The sequence below is a fragment of the Phyllostomus hastatus genome, unplaced genomic scaffold (assembly GCF_019186645.2).
Source record: "Phyllostomus hastatus isolate PE091 unplaced genomic scaffold, TTU_PhHast_1.1 phas_contig_150, whole genome shotgun sequence".
Lineage (NCBI taxonomy): Eukaryota > Metazoa > Chordata > Mammalia > Chiroptera > Phyllostomidae > Phyllostomus > Phyllostomus hastatus.
Genome location: NW_025333611.1, coordinates 15,141,044 through 15,166,607, shown reverse-complemented (window position 1 = coordinate 15,166,607; position 25,564 = coordinate 15,141,044). Strand labels below are relative to the sequence as shown.

At 50.6% G+C, this 25,564-nt stretch overlaps 1 protein-coding gene across 4 annotated transcripts in view; it reads left to right on the top strand.

Annotated features, from left to right (window-relative positions):
* Positions 1 to 25,564, top strand: part of CYFIP2 (cytoplasmic FMR1 interacting protein 2) — a 104,208-nt gene that overhangs the window by 9,965 nt on the left and 68,679 nt on the right. For 3 of the 4 annotated variants that reach the window (XM_045820214.1, XM_045820223.1, XM_045820198.1), the window contains exons 2-10: positions 5,559 to 5,698; positions 7,200 to 7,289; positions 10,414 to 10,491; positions 12,069 to 12,170; positions 14,808 to 14,989; positions 16,736 to 16,832; positions 18,037 to 18,165; positions 21,739 to 21,843; positions 23,972 to 24,063. In XM_045820214.1, the coding sequence (XP_045676170.1) occupies positions 5,582 to 5,698; positions 7,200 to 7,289; positions 10,414 to 10,491; positions 12,069 to 12,170; positions 14,808 to 14,989; positions 16,736 to 16,832; positions 18,037 to 18,165; positions 21,739 to 21,843; positions 23,972 to 24,063 (992 nt within the window). In that variant the 5' untranslated portion in view covers positions 5,559 to 5,581. The remainder of the gene's footprint in view (positions 1 to 5,558; positions 5,699 to 7,199; positions 7,290 to 10,413; positions 10,492 to 12,068; positions 12,171 to 14,807; positions 14,990 to 16,735; positions 16,833 to 18,036; positions 18,166 to 21,738; positions 21,844 to 23,971; positions 24,064 to 25,564) is intronic. The other variant, XM_045820207.1, reaches the window with a different exon arrangement.

Sequence of the window (25,564 nt, the reverse complement as noted above, 5' to 3'; positions counted from 1 at the left end):
GGGTCCCAGCTCTAGGATAGCACTATGACCTGTGGAGCCACAGCCTGTCACAGCAAACCTGAGTCCTCACACAACTCCAGACACACCCAGCTGACCCCATGATGGAAAAGCCAGCAATGCTCTGAATTTCTTCTTGGGATATTTTCTTGCCCGGTCAAAGGCCCCTTTAATTTTTTTTTTTTTTTAAGAGAGACCACCTAAGCCACAGGTGGCAAACAAACACAAGGCCCTTGGGCTGAGTTCAGCCCTGGACCTGGTTTTATCCCGCCCAGCACCTTGTTTCTACCCGGCGGCAGCACCAAGCTCTTGTTTAACTGTTAAGGAGCAGTTACATTTACACAGTCCTAAAATTACGTTTGGCCCTTTGAAGGCAACTGCAAGGCTGCTATGGCTCCCAGTGAAAATGAGTCTGACACCCCTGCTCTAAGCCTTCCTCTTAAATTTTTTATATTTACTTATTTACTTATATTTTATTGTGTATATACATATATGTATATTTTAAATTTTATTTTTACCTATTTATTTTAGTTGCTTTCTAGCTGGAGAGATTTACAGATAGGGAACATATTTCCTGGCCTTTTGATGTTCATGAAACCCAAAAGTGGCAGTTACCTAATCTTTCTAGTTTGTGAGAGTCTTGCTCTTCCTGAGGAAGGAAAAGACAGCCACATTGGAGCGCGGGAAACTGTAGAGTACCTGGTACCTTCCATAAAGGTACGAAAGTAGGTGTGGTCTAGAAGAAAGCGCTCGGAACTAGAAGTCCGGCGATCCCCTTTCTGCCCTAGCTCAGCCCCTAGCTGACCACATGACCTTGAATGGGCGTGTGCACTTCTCAGTGACACCGTGCCCTCCTTTTTAGAAAAACGGCAAAAATAACACCTGCCCTCTCTTAAACCCCCAGGGTAGTTGTGATTGAGGAAGTCAGTGTGAAAGATCTATAGAACTGAGATATGCACGTGGTAGTAATAAAGCCTTCCCTTTTTGTAGAAGAATTGTTGCGTTGTTTAATTCTTCCATTCACTCTATCAAAAAGAGGCCACTAGACAAGCTGGCATTTCCCCGGTGCCTGCTCTGATCCTGTTACTGGGCCAAACGTTCCACCTGCCACAGTGTTGGTAGCGCTCAGAGTAAATCCCTGAGGGCAGGGACTGCCGTGAATTAGCACCCTCTTACAGAAAAGGAAACTGAGGCCGCTCAGGGAGGTTAAGTAATACACTTAAGGCTGTATAAGTGGCAGGTGATGGAGGTGAGCCCATAGCTCAAGCTTAACGATTATACTTAGACTAATAATTCCACTTCAGTAAAAATGTCTTACTTTTTTCACTTTCCTTCCAGACCATCAAACAGAAAATGACAGTGCACATCTTTTGCTTACAGGGTGGTGGGGTTTGGGGTGTGAGTAGTCAGAACCTGCATTCCCAAGGCCCACTTTTCCTCGCAGCCTTCGTGTATTTGGGGGGCCCACCTCCTCTGGCTTACGAGCTGTCAGTCAGCTCAGCCGTGGGTGGTGGCAGGGCCTGCACCCCTTCTCAGAAGCAAATAGCCTACAAGCCCTTCGTTAGTGCTGGGCTCGTGACTCCAGGCCACTGCGTCTGGGTTTGTTATGAAGACACTGAATTTAAATGTGCCATGAATACCCCACACTGAGAGGTGGCCACTGTGTCTGTCAAGTGATGCTCCCAGAACACTGTTTATTTTTAAATATTTTATTAATTTCTCTTCCAAAATGACAAAATGGCCATGTGTTCATAGACCGAAGAGTCTTAAGGAATGCTTCCCATTTGCAAGATTGCATAACAGGCAGGACACTCGGGGCCAGAAAACCCCTCATTTCCATGTATATCTCTGTTCAGATCTCCAGCACTTTTTTCCTTTCTGATTGATGTGGAGTTGGCAGTGGCTTTCAGCACTTGAGTTAAAGACGTTTGATTCCCTTCTCCCTCAGGCAGCGAGCAGCCCGCAAACACACAGAGAACTCCATTACAGATGCTGTATTTACAGGGAGAAAAGGAAGGTTGTTGCATTAACAAAATAGAGACTCCTAACACACTGGCTTCTAGGCTGTTCTTTTAGGATTCTCTTCAAGGGAAGGGAAGGGTTATTACTGTGTTAAAGTGGGAAACCTTAAGGATCATTCTGGTAAATGAGTGTTTTGATGTCGGCAAAAGCTCAGAAAATACTCAGGTTATGGGAGAAAGAAGAGGGGAGAGAGGTCCTGGCGAATAGGAGTCAGGGCAGGAAAAGGAAAGTAAGGTAAACGAGAACGGAGGGGCTAAATAAATGTGGAAATGTTTACATCTCAGCATTTATGAAAGTGGGTAAAAATATAATAAACCCCTGGCTGATCATCACACAGCACTGACGGTTATTACTGAGCAACTGGTTTGTTCTGTCTGGTTCCCGCTCCTACCCCCACCCCCCCACCACCCAGTAAGCAGCCTGTGAGGCAAATGCCTGTGCCCTTTCCTCCTCCAGGTGTTAGTAGGTGTTTCTAGAAGATAAGGACCCTTCTAAAACCTAACCTCAGTATTATTATCACATCTAAAAAATAACACGATTTCCTTAATTCAAAGGAAATAATTCCATCAAATATCTAAGTCAGTGTGAAATTTTCCAGTTTTCTTACAAATGTGCTCATTTTATGGTTGTGGTGGTTGGTTTGGAATAGGATCCAGAGGAGGCCTTTAAACCTACAGCTTCCCGCTCCGTCTCATTTTTTTCTCTTGCAACTTATTTGCAGATGGCACTGAGCCATTTGTCCACCGGAGTCTCCCAGAGGTTATATTTTACTGATTACATCGCTGTGGCACATTTTAATGTGTTCTTCTGTGATTTCTGCCCGTTGGTATCAGAGGCTTGATTCGATTCAAGTGTTTTGTTTTGGGTCCAGCACGCTTCGGAAAGTAATGCTGTGTTTTTCCACCAAGAGGTACATAATGCCTGACTCTTTCATTTAGTAACAGTTGGTGGTCAGCGCCTACATCCATTTGTTCATTGGGGGATTGGAAAAACAGGAATATTTTAATTCTGTCACAATTTCTGGGGGGAAAAAAGAAAGAACTTTATAGGAAGAAACATCTCTCTTTGGCAGTTCGGTTTCCGAGTGGTAGAGTCTATCTGGGAAAAACAGGCTAAGTGTTTGCTTCTTTCCTTCTATTTACCAACTTTTCAACAGAAGTTCGCAGGAATCCTCCAACTTTAATCAAGTAATATAACCCAAGTTTGTCTTGTGCTTATGATTTCATGGATTTACACGTATTTGATATTGTCTCAAGTCCACTGAGTTATGCTTAGCGGTGTTCACGTGACCCCATATTGGGCCAGTGGAAGCTGCTTCCCATTGGCGCCTGGGTCCCTTTGACACAGCCCACTAGTTTTAGGTAGATAGCTGCTGCTAAGCCTGTTTTATAGGACACACCTAGGTTCCACCCACAGCTCCACCACTTGCCAGCGCTTGACCTTGTGCAGTTACTTAAATTCTGACCTTCTGTTTGCTCCTCTGTCAAATGGGAACAATCATAGTACCTACCTTTAGAGTGCTAATGCAAGATTAAAAAAGTCCAGTGTTTGGCAGAGTGTCTGACACAGGATAAGGGCTTTAAAATGATTGGTTTGATTATTGTTATTTGAATTAATGAAGAGCATTATCAGGGCTTTGGAGCTCATAGATCATTATGCCCCATGCAATCATGAACCCTTCCTGCAAAATGGAACTTCATATTAATGGAAGAAAGAAGGCCGTCTGTTCTGTGGAGTGGCAGATGGTGTTGCTGAACGCCGCACTTAGAATTCAGGAGGGAGAAGAGAGAAGAGGAAGAAGCATAGGTGTGTGGGAAGGACCTGAAACCGCGGCAGGGAGGCCAGGTGCTGGAGGCGGAAGCCACTTCTGAGTGCCCTGTGCCCTCATTGGATGTGGCCTCGGCTGTCACCAGAGAGCATGACAGGGGTTGTGCTGAGAACGCAGTGAAGTGTGACTCATAGTGAGCTGCTCAGCCCCGTCTGCCCTCCCAACCGTAGGCCTGAGGGAGACACTAGCTTCAGGGCAGCAAGCCATGGGGAACACTCCAGCTCTCGCAGCCCCTAACCCAGGTGTCCTGCCCCCCCACCCCCGTGCCCTTCTCCCCTGCGATCTGACGCCCCGTTTCCTAGTGAGGAGTCAGTTCTCGGACACTCACAGTACTGCTGCCCTTAAGCGTGTTTCCCACTTGCCTGTGGTTGGCGCGGTGGGGGCGGGGCGGGGGAGGCGGCCCTGAAGCACAGTGGGCCTTCTCTCCGTTTCCTCATTCACATGTGCCGAAGGGTTAACTTATTATGAATCTTCTTACGAAACAGTTTTTAGTTTTTTTGTTCGTCTGGTCTATTGTTTGTCTGCTTTGGTTTGCTCTGTTTTTTTTTTTTTTTGCTTCATTTAGATCTACTTTTGTGTTATCGATCCCTATGTTCTCGTTTCTGTGGGTTGATTTGTATTCTTTCTTTAGATTTGGGCTGGAAAATTCAGTTCATTTAGTTTCACTTTCCTGTTTTCTACTAAACACATTGAGGACACTTATTCATGCCCTAGCTTCCAGTTATACATATTTTATAATTTCTATTTGAAATCCTCTTTAGCAATACATAACGTTGAAGTATGTCTTTATAAATTTCCATAGGCATGTTTTGTTTTGTTTTTTCTTTTTTGCTATTATTTACATTATTCATTGCTGATTTTGTTGCACTGTGATCAGCGAATGTGACCGCTAGGAGATCGTGTTTGGGAAAACTTGATGACTGAAGTTATGATTTGTTTGTACCAACATTTCACTTTTTCTTGAAAAAGAAATGAGTTAGATAGCTAAGCTGTTCAGATCCTCTTTGGTTTCACTGTCCGCGAGTTGTCATCGAAGCCACCACACTCTGCCAGCGTCCCAGACACCACGATGTCCGTGCAGGGCTGATTTGTTTGGTGTGGCCCACAAAACGCACCGAGGCCAAGGAAGATGGTGGTTCTTCCATTTTTGCAAATGAAGTTAATACCACTGGAGTCTGAATTCTGTTAGTCTCAGTTGAATTAGCTTGTAAAACCTGGGCTCCGGTTTCAGGTGGATAGTCTTGGCTGTTGCAATCGTGGGCATTTGTGTTGTGCAATAATCTAAGTGTGGAACTGGTAAATATTCTCATAAAGAACAAAAGGTGGGGACTGGCCGTGGCTTGTGTCCTGGCGTCAGGCGTTATTGGGAGTCCTTTGCCCTTGGTCACTGGCTGTGTGGGTGTCATATAACCTCCCTGAGCCTTGTTCCTTCATCAGCTATGTGGATATGATACCACCTATCGTGCTGATCACACAGAGCGTTGTGGTGCGGCTCAGCCGACGTAATAGACATCAAAGTCCTTTGTGAACGATGAAGAGACCCTCGAACATCAGCTGCAGATGGAGGGCACCTTATGAAGAAATAGCGAGCGTGGTCTCCATGCGTGTTAACTCCCTATATTCTCCGAAAGGAGCCTGGGCAGGGTGGGATTGAGAGAAGTGTTTGGAGGACCCTGAAATTCTTTATGGTGCTTCTCCTCCTTTCCCTCAGTGAGGAATACAGAAACCGCAGCCATGACGACCCACGTGACCCTGGAAGATGCCCTGTCCAACGTGGACCTGCTGGAAGAGCTGCCCCTCCCTGACCAGCAGCCATGCATCGAGCCTCCGCCTTCCTCCATCATGTACCAGGTCAACTCTCCCAGGGCTCCGGGGGCTCAGGAACTCTGGGGACCCCCCATGAGGGTTTGCTCTGAAGGCAGAGGGACGGGGCATGAATGCGTCTCGGAGGTGAAAGGTTGTGAGCTGATGGAGTCCCGGTGCCCTAATGGAGCTGAGTGTAAGGAATAGATTAGCTAGTAAATGTACACCAGAGCTATTCCTCCTCCCCAGGGGAGGCTTGTTGCTCTGCTCTGACCCCAAATACCTTCCCGGCTGTTCTTCGCTGCAGCACCAACCAAGGCTCTGGCAGCTCCGATCTCATGAATTAAATATTGCAATTTAGAACCCCCCAGAGCCTGCCTGGGTAATTACTTTTCCTTCATGTATGTGAGAAGAGCTCTTCAACTCCCTGCCGCAGCTAATGGGCCAGGGAAGCCCGTCACAGTTGTTTGCTTTTGCCTAAGATGGGTGAGCTTGTGCTAAACCATGATCGGATGGGTCAAAGCCATGATCACCAGGGCACCGGGACGGGGGTGGGGGGGAGGCATCCTGCGGCTGGATTCTGCCTTGCAAATAGCTCCTGGTCTGGGTCTGCAGGATGAGTATGCCACGCTCTGAAAGAATAAGTTCCTCTGAAGTTCTGAGCTGTACTTGACCTTTAGAAAGTTCTCGGAAAGCTTAATTCGGACTAAACAGAAATGCATAATATATTTTACATTTCATTCAGTGGTTAGATTTATAAAACACATGCCTGAAGGTTCAACTCATAAACTTAGTGTATTCACATTTTTTAACCCAGATTAAATTTTAATTATATAAGTATCTTGTTTATTACAAGTAGTACAGAAAAGTATAATAAAAATTCCTGTAACTATGTCCATATATGTGTGTGTATATAGATCCCCACACATCCCTTTTTACCGTATAAATGTACATATTTTTTAATATAACAAGGGCATCATACTACATATATATTGCTCCGTGATTTGGCATTTTTAACTTAAAGTTTATTGTAGATATTGTCTCTGACGACACTACAGTGCTACCACATTGCATTTAACCACCATGTAGTGCATATAAGTTCATTGTGTGGATATACTATTGTCTATTTAGCCTTTCACTGTTAGTGGACACTGGGATGATGTCCAGCTTTTCCTATCACAAAAATGCTGCAGTTGTGCCCCTTGAGCACATGTACGTGCACCCTCAGGTGCGTGTTTTTTGCACCTGCTGGGTGAAAGCTGTGCACATCTAACTTTGAACAGCTCTTAGGTGTGGGAAGCATGAGTCAGCACTCACTCCGGGGCCCCACCAGGCCAGCTGGGGGGACGCAGCGGTGAGCCCTGTCTGTAGGCAGCTCCCGTGCCGTGTGGTTCAGGGTGGGTTTTGGGGGGAGGATGACAGGCTGATGAGGACACAGCTTACGCAGAGAACTGGTGGCATGTGTCGGCAGCAGTTTGCTCCCTGGGCATCCAGCCACCTTGGGCCTGTTTCCCAGTAACCAAATGTTCCTGTCCTCCAATTCCCACAGGCTAACTTCGACACCAACTTCGAGGACAGGAATGCCTTTGTCACGGGCATTGCAAGGTACATTGAGCAGGCCACGGTCCACTCCAGCATGGTAAGCCTCTGTGACCTGCCAGGGTGGGCGGGGCTTCGGGCAGCTTGGCACACCAGGGAAATGTGCTCAGCCATGCGGAGGACCCCCGGCCTCAGTGAGACCCAGCTCCGGAGGCCCATCCTCCCATCTGCCCCATCCCCTCTCAGTGTCTGGGGTCATGCCACCCCCCATATCTTCCAGCTTTGCAAAACCTACTCCCCTTTAGGGCTCAACTTTACCCCCACCGTTCACTTCCCTTTCAGGTTAACACATGGCTAGATGCTGCCTCGTTTCATACTTTATAGATTACTGGCTGTGTGGGATTTTGTCTCGAGCAAAACAAAAGGTGGCTTTGGAATCACATTGGTTGTCGACTGGAGGAAGCTGGTGACCTAAATCGTTCACAGGCGGGGCCAGCTGTCTCCCGGGGCAGACGTCTGACCCGTCTGTGAGGGGTCACCCCTTCCCTCATGGGCTTTCATGGGTTGTGTTCTCACGCGGCACCGAACCTGGAGAAATTCCAGGCTCCTCATTCAGAGCCTGCGCCTGCGGCTCTGTGAACCTTTCTCACTGTCTCAGCTCCTTTCTAACCTGGTCTTATCAGCCCCTGCCTGATCACTGAATAAATGCATGCACTGGGCCCTGCAGAGACTGTGCTGAATGCTGGGATGGGGGGGGATGCTAGGAGAGATAGGGGCCTGCCTTGATTCTCAGTGAGGCAGGCGGAAAATCGACAAGCTTACCGTTTATCAAACACTTCCTGTGCAGATACTTTAAATGCATTTTTTCGTCCTCACCTGAACCCTGTGAGGTAGGTTCTTATGACAACACCCATTTTAGGGATGGCAAAAACCGAAATCCAGAAAAGTTAAGTTACATGGAGTCTGGAGTCGGCTGCTGACAAGTGACAGCTAAACCCAGGTCTGGGTGACTATAAAACCTGGGCGCTAGGCTATTCTTTGCAAACAAAAATGCACAAAATTAAAGGTGAATGACACAGTAAAAGCACAGAGTGCTTTGTTTCTCAAGGGGCCTTGAGAGTGTCGGAGAAAGCTTGATGAAGGAAGCGGCTTGTATTGTGTGTGTGTATATATAACATATGTAAATATACACACATTACATTATAACCATATATATATGTGTGTGGTCCTTTAAAATGTGTAAGGTATGCTCACCCACACTGTCACTGGAGCCTTATAACAGCCCTGAAACTTGCAAAGACATCATATCCCCACTTTAGGGATAAGAAAACTGAGACCTAGAGAGAGTTAATCAGCAAGTTGCTCATGATCCCACAACTAGGAAGCCATGGGGTTGCAGCTGGAATCCAGGACTTTGCTCCCCAGTCCTGACCTCTCTCCGCTGAACTCTGTGGTCCCAGCTGGTGGAACCAGCATGAGCAAAGGCAGAAAGGCATAAAACTTCAAAGACTGCCTGGGTTTGGAATGTAAGATACATACAAGGAGATTCACTGCGGTGTTTATGGAAAATCAGATAAGGGTCCATGCGTAGAGGGCGTATTTGTTTGATAGACCAGCCTGTGGGTTCAGGGACAGCGATGTGTTTTCTCGCAGTGCTGGGGGCTAGAAGTCCAACACCAAGGTGTCAGCAAGTCCGTTTCTCTGGAAGCGCTCTCTTTGGCTTGCAGATGGCCACCTTCTCACCGTGCCCTCACGTGGCCTTTCCTCCGTGGGCACGCACGTAGGGTGTCTCTGTGTGTCCAAATTCCCTCTTCTTCAAAGGACAGACACCAGTCAGACTGGACCGGGGCCCTCCCCAAGGGCCATTTTACCTTAATCACCCCTCTTTTCAAAGGCCCTGCCGCCAGATAGAGTCCCATTCTGAGGTCCCGGAGGTTAGGACTTCAGCATAGGAATTTCAGAGGGACACACCTCAGCCCATCATGGAGGGGTCATCTGGAAACGGTGTTTTTGTTTTGAGAAACTGCCCGACTATTTTTTTCCTAGTAATACTCTTCATCCCTTTTACAGATGATGCAGCCTGTGTGTGTTTGTATTCCATTTAATTCTCCTAAAATTCTCTGAGGTGGTTATCATCATTGTCACTAAGTGGAGAATCTTAGGTTCAGAGGTTTCCTGAAGGACAGGCCAAAGAGTGATAAAGCAGAGATTTGAGCCCAGATATTTGGACTCTTTTTTTATTTTTTAAAATATTTTTATTTATTTATTTATTTATTTTTAGACACGGGGAAGGGTGGGAGAAAGGGAAGGAAAGAAACATCAATGTGTGGTTGCCTCTCATGCACCGCCTACTGGGGGACCTGGCCTGCAACCCAGGCATGTGCCTTGACTGGGACTCGAACCGGTGACCCTTTGGTTCACAGGCCAGTGCTGAATGCACTGAGCCACACCAGCCAAGACTCAGGGCTCTTTCCACAGCATCATTTACCAGGTGAAAAATGGATTAGCATCATTGCATTTTTTTCCGATTTACTTTTGATGGTGTTGTGGGTTTTGCTATCTGCTCTGTATTATTTGAAAAATTGATTTTAATCATTTTCTTACTTAGGAAAGAGCAACATAAGCTCCCACAGAAAGTGTAAGCATTATGGTACTTTATGATAGGGACAGTGAACGCTCCTGTTTGTCCAGCTGCACGGAGAGCTTGCTAGTCGTAGCCTGGTGCATACTCCACCAAAATGTCTTTCAATACCCAATAATGTATTTTTATAATGAACACTCATTGTTTGGCTTTTGTAGCCTAACTGCTGTACATACTGTTTTGCTACTTGTTTATTTTCTTGCTAACAGTATATCTGGAACAACTTTTGCTCTTGGGACAAATAGATCTGCTTCCTTGTTTATAAGGTGGCCGGCCATCCATCTATGAAAAACACGGCCTCCTCGCAGAGCCCTTGGTGTCTGATGAGGATAGTTGAGACTAGCGTTGCTCAAAAACTCACTGTGCACCTGGGAGGGCGAGTCACCTGGGACTGTTACTGAAATGCATATTCTGCGTCCCTAAGCCCAGGTAGTGGCCTGAGGCTGTGCGTGTCTAGTAAGCCCCCCAGGTGACGGTGATGCTGCCGGCCCACGGGCCACCAGAGCAGTAAGGACTCAGGGGCCCTTGAGAAGCTTGTGGCCCCAGCGCAGTCTCTCCCTGATGAGCGTGTTTTGCGTTTCAGAATGAAATGCTGGAGGAAGGGCACGAGTATGCCGTCATGCTGTACACCTGGCGCAGCTGTTCCCGGGCCATCCCCCAGGTGAGACTCTCCTGACCTGGTGGCTCTCCGGCCTGCAGGGGGCGCCACCACCCTTCACGTCCCTTCCATTCTAAACTCCAGGTGGCGGGGAGCAAAGTAGGGGTTTGGGGGCAGCTCTCAGAAGACATTTGGAGAGTTTCCCATAAAACTGATGCCGACCTAAAACATTTTTTGTTCCATCTGTTTTATTTGGAAAGCAGTGAATGCTAGCTGTATTTACTGTTTTCCAAAGAATTGCAGAATCCCAAACCATTGTAGAAAGGAGTAAAGCAAGAAGCAAGACATCCCCGCCCTGCCCCGGTGCCACTCCGCCCCACCGCCCCACAGAGCATGGTCACTGTGGGTGCCCTGCTGCTGTCCGTCTGTGCCTTTTCTGTTGACTGTCATGACTATTTCTGTGATGATTAGTCTGTAAAATTTACAAAAACATGTTGCTTCTTATCTTGTTCTGCCATTTGATTTTTTTCTTTACCCTTTATTCTTTATTGTTGACATTTATTAACATCCTGTCTGTATGTATGTTGGCACATGCAGATCACGTGTTACCATCGTTATACCGGTAACCGTCATACAATTCACCAGTCACATTTTCACAAAATCAGCGAGGCGCAGATATGTAAAGGGGGGCTTCCTCCCCTCCTCTGTCCCCCCTAGCCCCCAGGGCCAGCTGCTCATCCACAGTTTGCTTTGCCCCATTTCAGACTCTCTGTGTCTGTAGTAGATATGGACACAAACACACAGTTTTGTTTTGTGTTTTGTGTAACAAAAATGGGATTGAATTACACCTCCTGTCCTGTCGCAGTTTTCACTTGTCAATTTATGGCAGCGATCTCTGTGTGTTGGTCGACGTGGGGCTGTCTCATTCCTTATGACAGTTACAGAATGATACTGAATGAACGCCTCATATTTTATCCATTCAGTCATCGACGCGTGGATATTGAGCTTATTGCTCCTATTTTAAGAACTTCTAAACAGCAGTGTGAAGAATGACCTTGTACTTACCCTCCGAGCACTCTTCGTCACGGGTGATAGTTTCTCACTGTCACAGGATGACAGTTTCGGTCACCCTGCTAGCTGTCTCTGGTGTGCCTGCTGTGAAAACACCTGCCACGTGACTCTGATGTGCTGAAACCCCTGGGCAGAGACCATGGATTTCTCGGTGGGCCCGAGGGTGGCCAGGGGCATCCAGAGCAGTGGACAGAACAGTTTTCTTTGCTGAGAACCTGGCGGGGCCCCTCTGGGGTCAGAGTGGGGAAATGGCTACAGGAGGGGGACCTTCCAGATAAACTTACAGATAAACATAGACGAGTGTATGGCTCCTGGGCACGGTGCAGAGCCGACCGAAGGGGTGGAGGGTTCTGGTCTTGGGCTCAGCTGGGTTCTTTCCTGCAGCCAGTGACTAGGGGGTGTCTTCCCCCAGTCAGACCCACCAGACAGGGCTACCCAGCCCCCCTTCACTAGGGCGACCTTGCCATTTATTACCCAGCTGGGAGTGAAAAGGGGCCCTTTCACAAGACAACAGGCGTGAAGCAGGCCTGCGTGTGCCGGTCAGGATGCCTGAAACCCCCTCCCCGCAGGTGAAGTGCAACGAGCAGCCCAACCGCGTGGAGATCTATGAGAAGACAGTGGAGGTGCTGGAGCCGGAGGTCACCAAGCTCATGAAGTTCATGTACTTTCAGGTGAGGAGTTGGGGGCATCTGGAACCAGGACACTTGGGAAGTCCCCCACTCTTGTAGACACATGGGTCTGGGTTTTTGTGCCATGTGGCTTATTCATTCGGCAAATACTTGTTGAGTGCTCTGGGTGGGGGGCATGAACGAGATGGACAAGCCCCTCCCCCTCCACGTAATTTCCATCCTCGTGAGCACACAGGTGTGCTCTGGGCAGGAGGAGAGACTGACGATAAACAGTACACAATCCTTTTCAGGGCTTAATATGTGCTGTGAATTGAATAACATTTTAAAAATCTCTGGACCAGAGGGTGTCTATGACCTAGTGCGGTTCTAGGGACAACCTCTCGGGAGGTGGCATTTGAACTGGGGTCAGCGTGATGGGAAAGGCTGCCGAGCGGTGGTCCCAGGAAGAGGGTTTCAGGTGGGAGGAACTGTAAAGCCAGGGAAGGCCCGGAGGCCCGACGGGGCCTCATGGGTTTCAGAGACAGAAGGAAGCCAGGGAGGCGGCAGGGTGAGAAGGGGGAGTGGTAAAAGGTGGGGCCGCAGAGGTGGCCAGGGACCCGATCACAGAGAAGTAGGGCGTGAAAAGAATACATAGATTCTATTCAAGTGCCACAGAAGCCGCTGAGTGCCGCGATCTGGTTTGAGGTTTCACAGCATCTGGCTGCTGTGTGCGAAAGGGATGGGAGGCAGGGGCAGGACAGATGTGAGGGGCGAGAGGGGCAGGAGCGGCAGCAGGGAGACCAGCTGGGCAGCCAGGAAGAGTGATTATTTAAAGGAGGGAAAGAGGAAAGACAGCCAAGGGCTTTCAAGAGGGCAAGCTCGTTAAAAAAAGCAAGGACAAGCTGGTCACACGGAAGTAACAAAGGAAAGATAACGCACGCTGGTTGGTCAGTACGTGTGTGCGTTGGAAGCTGCTCGGGAATGCAGGGTGAGCACTTTAAGACCAGCCTGCACCCCAGAGCCAGAGTCATGTTACACACCGTGCCCTGCCGGGCTCCACGGAGAGCTGAGCTTCATAAACAGTCTCCCGGGCGCTGGTCGAATGTCTGCCCAGCTCTGCACTGGCCTCCTGGGGGTGGGGGGGGGGGGGTGTTTGGGGAGGGGAGGGGCTTGCAGCCCAGGCAGGAGCGCTGGCTTCGGAGGCAGAGGCCCAAGTTCTGCCACATTGTGCCTGTGTGCCTGTGTGTCACTTAGCGCCTCTGACACCTTCCGTTTTCTCACCTTGGAAATCATACCTCAGCACTGTTTGTGGCAAGGATGAAAGAAGTTCGTCTGTAAAGAGCTAGGGAGAGAGCCCTGGCTACAGGGTAGGCTTAACACATCGAAGCTGCCGTTGTTAGCCTCGTAGATCTGCCTTCAAGGAGCCTAAAATCTCTTTAGGGAGAAAGATCCAAGAGAGAAAAACTCTCCAGAAGCCAGTTAAGTGCTAAGCTGAGGGCCTCCTGGCAAGAGAAGGGGCGATTTGGGATCGTCTAGAACTGCACTGCGCAGGCAGGAGCCATTGCCCCCCTGTGGCCGTTTACCATCGTTGAAGTCCAATAAAATTTAAAATTCAGTTCCTTCGTTGCCCTAGCTATGGAGTGCTCTGTAGCCGCACAGCGGTTCTCACAGTCGGCTTTGTAGACTCAGGACATTTCCACCATCACAGAGAGTGTTCTTGGACTTGGACTCTGGGAGGAGGAAGCATGGCCTGGTCTGGTCTTGGCAGGAGAGGAATTCCTGGCCGGTGGGGTGACCCACCCTGAGGGGTGGAGCTCACCTAAAAGGAGTAATTTCCCTCTCCTTCTCTCCTCCTCCTCTCTGGATTACTGCTTTAGCCTAGTTCTTTGCAAGTGCTCCTCTGTAGCTTTCTTTGGTAACAGAATTCCTGAGCTGTAATTCACAGACCATGTCATCCACCCATGTAAAGTAGACCTTTCAGCGGCATTTAGTACATTCACAAAGCTGTGTGTCCATGACCAGCTATGTGTCAATTTATACCGTCTCCATCACCCCAAAAAGAAACCCCACACCCTGTTGCTATCACCCATTACACCCCTCCCTGCCCCAGCTCTAGGCAACCGCCCTCCCTACCCCCCCTCTCCGCTTTATTTTTCTCCATAGATACATCACGTCGTAGTGTGCAGAAGTAGCTTGTTTTCTGTGTTTCCTCATTAAAATATAAGCCGGTTAGGACAGAGGCTTTTTTTTTTTCTAGTTTTGTTCCCTTCTTTACTCCAGAGCCTAGAATGGTACCTGGTACATAGCGGATCTCAGTAAATACTATTTATTGGATGAATGAACCTCTTTCTCTGAATGTCTGTCTTACTCTTGGTCTCTACCGCCATATCGGTACCTGTCCTAGGTGCTAGAATACAAAACCAAGTAACGCAGGATGTTTCTCTGCAAAGATGTGACTAATGAATACATTGGTTCAACTCCCTTGGGGATTGTGGGGGGTGGTTCCAGGCTTCCCTTGAAAAACCAACTTTGGATTTTTCCTCTGAGGAAGACCTCCTGGCGGATTTGCCTTTCCCTAAATGTCTAGGCTCTGACTAGGGCCCCAAGGGAGCCTCCACCCTGCTCCTCGCCGCAGAGCGCAGCGAGCTGCCCCACCCCCGCTGCCCCATCCTTACGCATGCGCCCCCCTTGCTCCTGCAGCGCAAGGCCATCGAGCGGTTCTGTAGCGAGGTGAAGCGGCTGTGTCATGCCGAACGGAGGAAGGACTTTGTCTCCGAAGCCTACCTCCTGACCCTGGGCAAGTTCATCAACATGTTCGCCGTCCTGGACGAGCTGAAGAATATGAAGTGCAGCGTCAAGAACGACCACTCTGCCTATAAGAGGTCAGCCCCCCTCCGCCCGCTTCCTGGGTAGCTGGCCAAGGAGGGGAAGAGGTTGGAGCCCTTCTAGCAGGCTTCCCCAGAACCAAACGAGCCACTCCCCGAGCACACAGGACCTGGTTCTGTGGTGCGAGGAACAAGGTGCCGGGCTGCCTCCTGGGAGAACTGGGTCTTTGCAGGGGTTTCTGTCTCCAGATGGAATCAGGTCCCTGTTCCCTGCCTGTGGGGCAGCAGCATCCTCTCTCATCCCGTGTAGTACAACATCATCAAATCAGATCATCCTAAAACGACCACAGCAGCCATTCCTGCCGACACCAGACAGCCAATTCAAACAGCTTCTGTGAAAGAAGGGATGGTTTGGCTCCCAGAACTGAGAAAGCCCCTGTGTACCTGGATCCGGGTACTTAGAGAGTGTTGGTGTAGCTCCCTCCACCTCTCAGCCCCCCTGTCCTCTGTATGGGCTCGTCCTCAGGCAGGCTTGGCCCTGCGGCGGCCTCTCTTGGGCCAGCATGGCCACCCCCCGCTTCACAGGAAGGAAAGGATGCTCCTCCTTGCAAATGCTTTTGCAAAAGTCCCAGGGAGGGTTGTCATCACTCCAGCTTGGTCCTGTGCTAGGTCCTTCATCTGTCACTGTTGGGGGGAGGGGACTCTGATTGGACAGGTGCTCGCCCGCCCATGGCATCACTTAGGGTCAGCGTCAGCTCACAAGAGAGAAGGACCGAGAGCAGGGAAGGGGTAGTTCCTCTCTAGAAATTAAGGGGCAGCCACTCAAAAGTGGGGTGGGGAGTCAGAAGCAACAGATTTCCTCTATGTTGTCTGGACATACCTCTTGGGAGGCATTTTCTGTGTCCCTGATAGAAGGGCCCTTCCTGCTTGAATCACATCGTCCCTGGGGAGTCCCAGGTCACTGGAGAAAGCAGACAACAGGCTGACTCTCAGCATGTCATCCTCCCGAGTGAGCTGTGAAACCTGGGGGTGCCCAGTGGGCAGAGCCCCCATCTCCAGCCTGACTCAGAAATGGCACCTTTCACAAAGGTTCAGAGACACCTCATAGTGTAATATCTCCCCGCAATTTCTCCCCCACTCCTTCCATCGTGGCCACAGCCTACATGCTCTGCGGGCTGGCTGGAGTCGCGAGCGGGGCAGGTGTCAGGCGGTGCCACCACTGGGTTAGGTTGGGAAAGTCTGGGCCACCGCAGCCTTCTCCCTTCAAGTCCTGCGTGTGCTCCCCGCACCCACCATCCCCTCACCTATCATCCTCGTGGAGTAAATAGACTTCGGCTTTCTGTGTGATGCTTTGCTTCAGAAACAGTGAGGTTTTCCAAGAACAGAATACACAACAAAAACAGCGCCTCCTGCCTGTGGTTCTGTGCCATGACTGGCTGGCCATTTCATGGAGGTCACCGCGAGGCCCAGGGATGCTTATTTTGCTCCATCTTACCACCTCCAGCTGGTGGATAGGATGCTAGCCGCCCTTAAACTTGGAGTTTGACCTTCAGGGCATTCTTGCCTCTGAATTTCAGATGCCCTTATCACAAGACTGTAAACAGTTTCAAATGAAATGACTCCAGAGCACACTCCCCTTTGACATTCGTCACCTGTGATGTCAGGGCTCATTAACCCCGGGGGCAGTGTAGCTCGGGGGCAGTGTAGCTCTGGGGCAGGTGGGAGCAGAGCTGGAGTGGAGCCCAGGTGGCCTGCTTCGGCAGGGGCACTTGAGCATTCCTCCCTGGGACACCCGTGTTCTAGGGCTGCCCAGTTCCTGAGGAAGATGGCGGACCCCCAGTCTATCCAGGAGTCGCAGAACCTGTCCATGTTCCTGGCCAACCACAACAGGATCACCCAGGTGAGGGCACGCTCCCTGTGCGTCCTGGCGCCCGGGACACAGGTAGGGCCCAGAGGCTGGGTGGATGCTGCGCGGAGGGTCCCAGTCCAGGTCTCACCCCCCACTGCCTGGCTCAGGAATTTGGCTACAGACCTACGTCTCCCCTCCCAGCCGCAGACGAATGCCTTCATCTTCTCCAGATTTTGTTCCCCGAAAACCTTCTCAGCCAGAATCCTGCCGCTCCATCAGCGGAGGCTGAGAGCAGGAGTTCTGGAGTGAAACAGCCTGTTTTCCAGCCCTGGACCTTTCACGGACCCGTTAGGAGACCTTGGGCAAGGTCCACGCCTCATTTTGTCATGTGTCCAGTGGGGCTTTTTCTGAGAACATTATGAAAATGTTGTGAGAAAGAAGCAAATGAGATACTGTATAAAAAGCACCCCCAGGCAGAGCCTGACACATGGCGAGGACACAAGACGCTGTAGCTGTGGTCACCACCGCCGCCTGGCCGGGGCACGCCCACCCGGCTGTGGCTCTCACGCTCCATCTGGCTTCATGTAATCTGTCTTGCTCATCTGTCAGTCCAGCCTGCACAGGCAGCAGCGAGAATGCCAGCAGGACCCAGGCTGCATGCGGCCCTCCACCTTCCCTGGGCCCCCTGCGCTGGGTTAAGGGCAAAAGGCTGTCAGCTTGGAGACTCTGGGCTTGTCTCTGGGAGACGCAGCCCCTTGTTGCCGGGCCCTTCTCTCAGGAGACGTGTTTCTGTACCCCCGTGTCCTGCCAGGAGGGAGACCTGGGCTGGGACACCCCCCATCATCTGAAGAGATGTCATGGCTAAGTCCATACCCCCACCAGGCTGGGTCACCCCCCATCATCTGAAGAGATGTCATGGCTAAGTCCACACCCCCAAAACTAAACTGAGATCACTACAAGCCTTTCCTGTAAAGCTGAACTGCTTTTCGGTTCAGTGCAAGAAAGTCCTTTCCAACCATCAAAACTGCAAGGAAATACAGTGGAGGGCCCCAAGGGGAGCCAGTTCCCTGCGGTGGGAGACCTGCAGGAGCTCCAACCAGCTGCTGAGGGACATCGAGGGATGCAGGCCCCCTCCCCAGTGGTCGGCTGTTGGGGGAGAGGGGCGGGTGCCGGAGCACACACTGTCGATTCTGCAGTGGGGTGGGTGAGGAGGGGGCAGGAGAGGGGCTAACCAGAGGGGGGTGCTGCTGTGTAGTGTCTCCATCAGCAACTGGAAGTGATCCCAGGCTACGAGGAGCTGCTGGCAGACATTGTCAACATCTGCGTGGATTACTACGAGAACAAGATGTACCTGACCCCCAGCGAGAAGCACATGCTCCTCAAGGTACGACCCCTGTGGTCAGCACCCCAGGGCCTGGAATTGCCCTCTCACCTCCTTCTTGCTGAAAATCACTGTTTAAAAGAACAGTATTTATGTTTTCTTATTTAAACACCGATATAGATCTTATTGCACATAATGTTACAGAACAGACCCAGGGGTGGGTGGCAAATGATATACTATTACCAAGTGGACCCACCCTTGTGCTCCGGGGGTCCCCTCCCACCTCATACTAGATTCGCCTTGCACGCAACCAGGGAAAGACGTCTCTCAGTGCCAGAGGTTGGTGAAAAGGAAAGGGATTATTTATTTTAAAAGTTATACAAACTTAGAGTATTGACCTAATGTCTTCATTAAAAATACTGAAGTCCTTTTAAAATACCCACAAACACACAGTCCTTCCTTCTCCCCTTTGCCTAGCCTGGGGTACCCTATCTCAGGAAAAGAAGTAGGAATCCGTGGTTCAGGCAGCTCCTTGGTTCTGGCACCATCAGCTGTGTCACTGCCGTGATCTCCAGTTAATCCAAAACCATGTGGCACCTTCTCATGGCCCACCAGCAAGAGTCCTTTCACCCCTTTTCTTCCAGGCAAAGTCTCTCCTGATTCCTAGGCCACATGGCAAAGAGGGAGCACCCTATAGCTGCACAGCCGCAGCTTTCGCCAAAGCCGTGTGGTCCCCAAAAGCCCCGCATGGCTGCTGTGCCTGGGTTTAAATTCCTGTGCCAACCTTCCTCTGCAGCCCCATTTCTGACTCCTCCCACAATCAGTTACAACTGCCAGCATTCCCCATTCCTCCAGCTTTACTGGGCTGCCATAGTAAGTCCGGGCAGGCGTGGCCCCATGGCATGGAGCCAGTTATCAGCAAGCTTTTACGCAGGTGCTGTACCCAGAGGGAGTTGACTCTCAGTTACATCAGGGGTGGAAGTCACTTCATCCCCCTGGCTCAAGGCATGGCCACAGCTATTTAACATGTTTATGAAACCAGTTAAAGGTTATAGATATGTTAAATGACCATTCTAAAGGTTATCTGCAAAACTGTTGCTATTCAAAACAACTCTCAATGGCCCTGTTCCATGCGTCCCATCCCCCAGACTTGTAGGGCTGAGGATATCATATATATATGTGTGTGTGTATATATATATATATATATATTTCTAATATTTCCCGGACACCCTGAGTTCTGGACCCCATTACAAATCCCCATTTGGGCCCCCCCGCCCCCGGGCTGCACCCTGTTACAATAATGTTTTATGAGCTGGTTTTTTTCCCTTGAACCAGACATCATTAAGGGTACTTCTGCAGTGTAATTTTTAGTGGCTGCCAAGTAGTCCATGGTAGGGGACATTGTTATTTAATGAATCCCCCCTCCCAGGGTGTTTGTTTGCCAGTCTGCACTGCGCACTCTTACAGCACAGCCTTCGTGCGCATACCCTTGTCGGGTCAGCCTTCCCGGAAGAGAACCCACTGACCCGGAGGGAAGGCAAAATCTGCGCTGTTTGGCCAAAATCATCACATTTGATCCACCAATTTACAAGTTTAATTTTTAAATTATCAACTTATTATTGTAGAAAATCTGAAATACACAGAGAAGCACACACAAAAAAGTTTTAATCTCTCACAATCTTCCCATCCAGAGGAAAGCAAAATGCTTTCCTTTTGGCATTTGAAGGTATTTCCTTCCCATTGTTCTGTGTTTATGTATTTTCAACACACGCAGGATACATAAGTTATGCATGTATAAGTTCGTCCCTTTTCATTAAGTGTATTGGAATAGTGTGCAGCAGCTAAATAGTGTCCCGTGGATAAGCTCTCCTTTTGCAGCCATTGTCCTGACGTTGGCTGCTTCGATGTTTCTCATTTCTCCCCGACAGCTACGGCACTGAAACGAACAACCTCCATATTCTTTCTTTTTTTAATGCAAGAACTCTTTTTTAAAATTGATTTTTAGAGAGAGAAGGGAAGGGGGAGAATACATCAGTTTTGTTGTTCTACTTATTTATGAAATCATTGGTTGATTCTCTATGCCAGGACTGGGGATTGAACCTGCAACCTTGATATAACTGAGCTACTGGGCCAGGGCCAACCTTCATATGCTTAATACACACAGCGTAGCCCCTTGTGATTCTTTCTTCCCCAGAACCTCACCTCTCAAACTCTCCTGATGGTTATACTTTTTATTTCTCTCCTCCATGTCACTCCCGCTATTCTAAGCACCCCAGGCCTGTCGGTGCATTTCCATAGCACCTGCATGGAGTGTGCAGGGCAGTGCGGCTTTGCGCCTCATCCCCTCTGGCTTCCTCTGCACAGTCAGAAGTCCGGGGAAGTCACGTGGCCTCTCTCAGCCCCGGTGCTGTGCCCAGACAATTACTGTAGCTCTCCCCAGAATTGCTGCTTCCACAAGCGAGGGTACCAATTTCCAGTCCACACGTATGCTTAGATGCTGCCATCAAATTCTCAGGCCTTCCTTTTCCCTCGCCTGCCTTTAATCTTTACCCACCACAGCTTCTTACCCTTCCTCCTTCTCAATGTCCTGCATCTGCAGCCTGGCCCTGGCACCGTTTTGCAGTGTCTAGTTTCTGCAGTCGGTTGGGGAACGCAGATGCCATGAGGCGGCACCGTTCACCCCTCGCAGAAAAGTCTGGCACTCACCCCACAGAACCACACAGTGCGATTACTGAGGGGGGCGCGACCTTCACAGTCCTCTAGTTCACTCCGCTGTGTCAGTTGTGACTAGCCCGTGGTCCCACAGCCACTGTGAGCCAAGGGAGGCTCCCTTGTATGTTTGACTAAAAAAGATCAAGCCAGCCTGCAGGAAACTATTACCTGGGCTGGAATATCAGGAATTTGTCAACCTGCTTATTAAGCATTGTCAGGCAAAAAGTTTTTTAAAAATATTCTTATTTTAAAAATAAAGTCTCCCTTGGCTACCCTAGGAAGCTTTACATTATTATTGTTTCCTGGGGGAAGGAGGTAAATAGTTTTACATTCATTCAACGTTTGGCAAGTGTTTCTCAAGTGCCTGAGATGCGCTGGGCCCCAGGGAGGCAGCGGCAGCAGCTGCCACCAGCCCTTCCTCTCGGGAAGGCCCTGGGTGCACACGTGGTGGTGTCGTCGGACAGGCCCGGGCGCGCAGCCTGTCTCTGCAGCTTCCTCGCTGTGTGACCTTGGCAGGCCGTCTGACCTCTCTGTGTCCTCGAGTCCTCGTCTGTGAACAAGGCTCTTGTGTGGAACTTGACTTGCAAGGCCATTGTGAGAATTAAGGGCGATGCCCGTGACGGCCCTAAGCTCGGACTCGGGCCCATCGTTAGGACGCGAGCAGCGGCCGCCACATTCCTGCACTAAGGAGTCGTCCGCATCTCTTCACGGAAATCAGATTTCGGGTTGAATTTAGACCTGTGTGTTTTTTATTTGAAGGCACACGTGGGTTTCGTAATAGAACGTATAGCACAGGGAGAGTGTGTGTGTGTGTGTGTGTGCATGCGTGTGTGGTGTACACATGCACAGACCTACTTTTTTCAGTTTTTTGAAGCTTTTCCATCCGATGTGACTGGCTTCTGTGCTCTGCCCCTTCTCACTCAGGTAATGGGTTTTGGTCTCTACCTGATGGATGGAAATGTCAGTAACATTTACAAACTGGATGCCAAGAAGAGAATCAACCTCAGCAAAATCGATAAATTCTTTAAGGTCAGCACCTGGGGCTGGGCATGGGCAAGGGATGGTCTCCCTGGGGGGAAAGAAATGAGACTAGTGGGGCTTGCTGGTGGGGCTGCAGCTCTGAGGAGGAAGAGAATAGAATGCCCTTGGTAGGGGAATCTTCAGAAGGGCCCCCTGGCGGTCCAACGTGCTCCAGTCTCGGGATTTGGCTGGGGTTTGCCTGGGAGGCATTGCGATCCCGTGTGCACACTGCTTTTTCCTTTTCCTGAAATCCCCTACCATGTAAAGAAAGGTACATCCCGGAAGACAGACAGCACCTGCTTTATTTTTCAGTGTAAATCAGAGCTCACAGAAGCGGAAGGATTAGACTGGATTTTAAACTGATGGGCATTTGCAAAAGCACGGCCTCTCACCTGGCCCTCCCGAAGCACCATGGCTGGCCCCTGGCTCTGGGCAGATAGATGCTGCAGAGCATCCATCCTGCTGTTCCATCCAGTCTGGTCCAGTGCCCCAGAGATGTCAGCTTCTCACCCCAGATCTTTGCAAATAAAACACTGCGATTAAGCTAAGCCTTTGAGATGTTCCCCAGGAGATTTCCTACTTTGGAACTGAATCCCATGCTGTCAGTTGATTCTAGCACTGGGCACTGCAGGAGGCATGGGGTGGGATCCCAGGGGTCAGACACGGGAAAGCCAGGCTTAACGCTCAAGGCAGAACCTGCAGATGCGACGTGGTGAACACCAGGCTGGGCCTGAGACGCATGGACTCTTCAAGGTTAAGGGGAAATAAGCCACCAAAAGACATTCTGTGCCTTGACTGCTTTTTGAGGCTGGAACTTCCACTTTTCTCTGGAGCCGCCCCTAATGAAAACAGGGCTTACCTCGGGAGACCCTTGCAAAGTCGGCTTTTGCCTTCCTCAGCGTGACGAGGGGTGGGGGGAGTGAACGGATATGACATCGCTTTGACCAGACCAGGCTAGAGTCCCACCCTGCCACGTACTCCTTGGATAACTTCAGGAAAGCCACAGAACCTCTCTGAGACTGAGCCCCCCAGCCTCATGTGGGTGCAAAGGGGTCCACTTCATAGGGTCCCCTTGAGGGTTCAGGGGGATTATTCTGGGTGAGTCAGAGCCCTGGGTCATAGCCCCGCCTCCTTGACTTCTAGCTGGTCTGACTTGGGGAAAAAGTCACTTACGCCATCTGAGCTTCAGCTTCTTCATCTCTGAAATAGGAGTGAAAACAGTGCTGATCTCCCAGGGCTATTGAATGGGTTGAGATACTATTTCTTTGTTGTCGTTGTTGTTTAAAAGACTTTTTTTGTTTAAGGCAATTTTAGGTTCACAGCTTAGTTGAGCAGAAAGTATGAAGATTTGCCTTACCCCTTGCTCCTCCAGCTCATGCACAGCTCCCCCACCCCACCCCATTATCGGTGTTCCCCACCGGAGTGGTGCATTTGCTGTCATTGATGGACCTACATTGAACCATCACTGCCACCCAACGCCCACGGTTTACATTAGGGATCGCTCTTGACCTTGTACATTCTATGGGTTTTGACAAATGTAGAGTGATATGTATCCACCGTTACGGTGTCATACGGAGTCCTTTCACTGACCCAAATATCCTCTGGTTTGGAAGTGCTTGGCCCAGTGCCTAGCGCGTCAGAAGCAGACCGTGCGCATAAATGGTGGCCTCCACGCCATTTGTCCGGGTCTTCAGATGGGACTTGGCTGCCCTCTGGTGTCAGGGGGTGTGGTTTCCATTCTTCTCGGGAACACCACAGCAGCCCGCAGCCCCCAAGCACCCACTCCTAGTTCAGAGTCCAAGCAGCGAGGATCATCTAATCTGAGCAAAATGAGTGCCGAAAGGACCCTGCCCTGGGAGGCAGGCCATCTGGTCCTCATCCTTCACCTGCCCGCTGGGTGACCTTGGACAAGTCCCTTTGCCTCTCTGGGCTGAGTGGCTGGAACATATGGCTGGTCAGAGGCAGGGGACCTGTATGCTGGCTGGGGCTCTTTTTGACTCCAGGGTCCCTTGGAAGCACCATCGGAAGCAAGCACTAGGGGTCAGCCCAGAGGCCCACGGAGGCCGCCTCCCCCAGTGGAAGGTGGCCGCCTAGTCCCCACCCAGTGTCTCACGCGCTGTGTTTGCTTCCTTTGCAGCAGCTGCAGGTGGTGCCCCTTTTCGGCGACATGCAGATAGAGCTGGCCAGATACATTAAGACCAGTGCTCACTATGAAGAGAACAAGTCCAAGTGAGTGCCTGCCGTAATGTCTCTCGGCTCCTGCGAGGACGCCCAGCCTGGGCAGGGGGTCGAGGGACCACTTCAGCCCCTCCTCCCTCCCCAGAGCCCTGGGCAGGCGGATTCCAGAGGGGAGCAGCGGAGGGTGCTCTGTGCCCTTTTGTGCCTGCCCTTTGCCGCTGGGGTTCAAAAGGGCTCAGAGCACAGCCACGCCCCTTCTCTGTCCCAGCCGCCGTGGGACAGCAGGAGTCCTTCCTTGAGAAGCGGGAGGAACAGCCGGCCCTAGGCGGTCGGGCCAGCAAGATGACGCCCGTCCCATCACCCCGCTTCTCTCCTCAGGCTCTGAGTCTGTGCAGTAAGTATACCGTGGCGTGTGCGGTGTGGACAGGTGTTGCCATGGAAAGGTCGCTGGCCTCACCTTAGGCCGTTTTGTGAGCCTCCGTCCTGGGGCGTCTGGGCTGCCACCCGGGCTGCCAGTGCCTGGTGGGAGTGGAGGACGTCCAGCTACCACCTTTATCATTGGGGTTGTTAGATTTTTTTCTGCTGGCATCTGCTTCCCAAGCTGAGTGATCTTGACCTTTCCACGGGAAAGCGGGAGGGGTTTGGGGGCGACCGTCCTTGAGTCCCTGTGACCGAGCCGCACCAGGGAAAGCTGGGTTAGCCTCTTTATAACTCACTGGCTGCCAGGGTGTGGGAAGGTTTTCCGGGAAAAGCACGGAGCCGAGAATGCTGAACCCATTTCCTCACGCTTTCTGCGTGAATCCTCTGCCACCTGAAGCTGGTCCGGCATGGTGACGTGGCCTGGGCTGGGCGTGCGTCTCGTCTGAATGGCCTTGTCCCCATCCCTACGCTGGTGACGCAACACGAAACGAAAGCCAGAGTCTGAGCATGAGGAAGTGCGTTGCCATCCTGAGTATTTATGAGGGCCACTCCACGACTCCTTTTGAAACATTAAATTCTTGCCAAAAATGTTTATCTGCTTTCTTGGGTGGCCATGCTTTTAACTCGTCTACCGGGCCACCCAGCACTGGACAGTGGAAGAGGGTAAAGGGGGCTGACTTTTTTCTCTTGGGGAAGGAGAGTGAAGATTTTCATTCGTTCATTTCCTCTCCAGTGTGGGGTGGTTTTCCCGATGATATCGTTCAGAACTAGAGTTGAGAAATAGGAGGGGGAGGAGAGGGGTGAGGAGAGAGAGAGACAATGACCATGGCAGTCCTCACGAGGCTGGGCTGGCTTGTGTATTACCAGGTCACTGTTGGGAAGAGGCACAGTCCCTCTCAGTTTCCTCAGTCCCTCCCCAAAGGCCCCTCCAAAGCCAGCTGCCACCACAGGCTGTCAGCATCTGTAGACAGGTTTTGGGAGGTCACCCACCTTGGTTTTTTGCATGAACTCCCACCCTTTGTAGCCCTAGAGAGGCTGCCAGTCCCTTCTTGCTCACGTGATTGGTGAGTACGTGGATAGCAGATACCTGGAAAAGCCTGTGATTGGGTCTTGGAGGAAGAGGAGAGGCTGG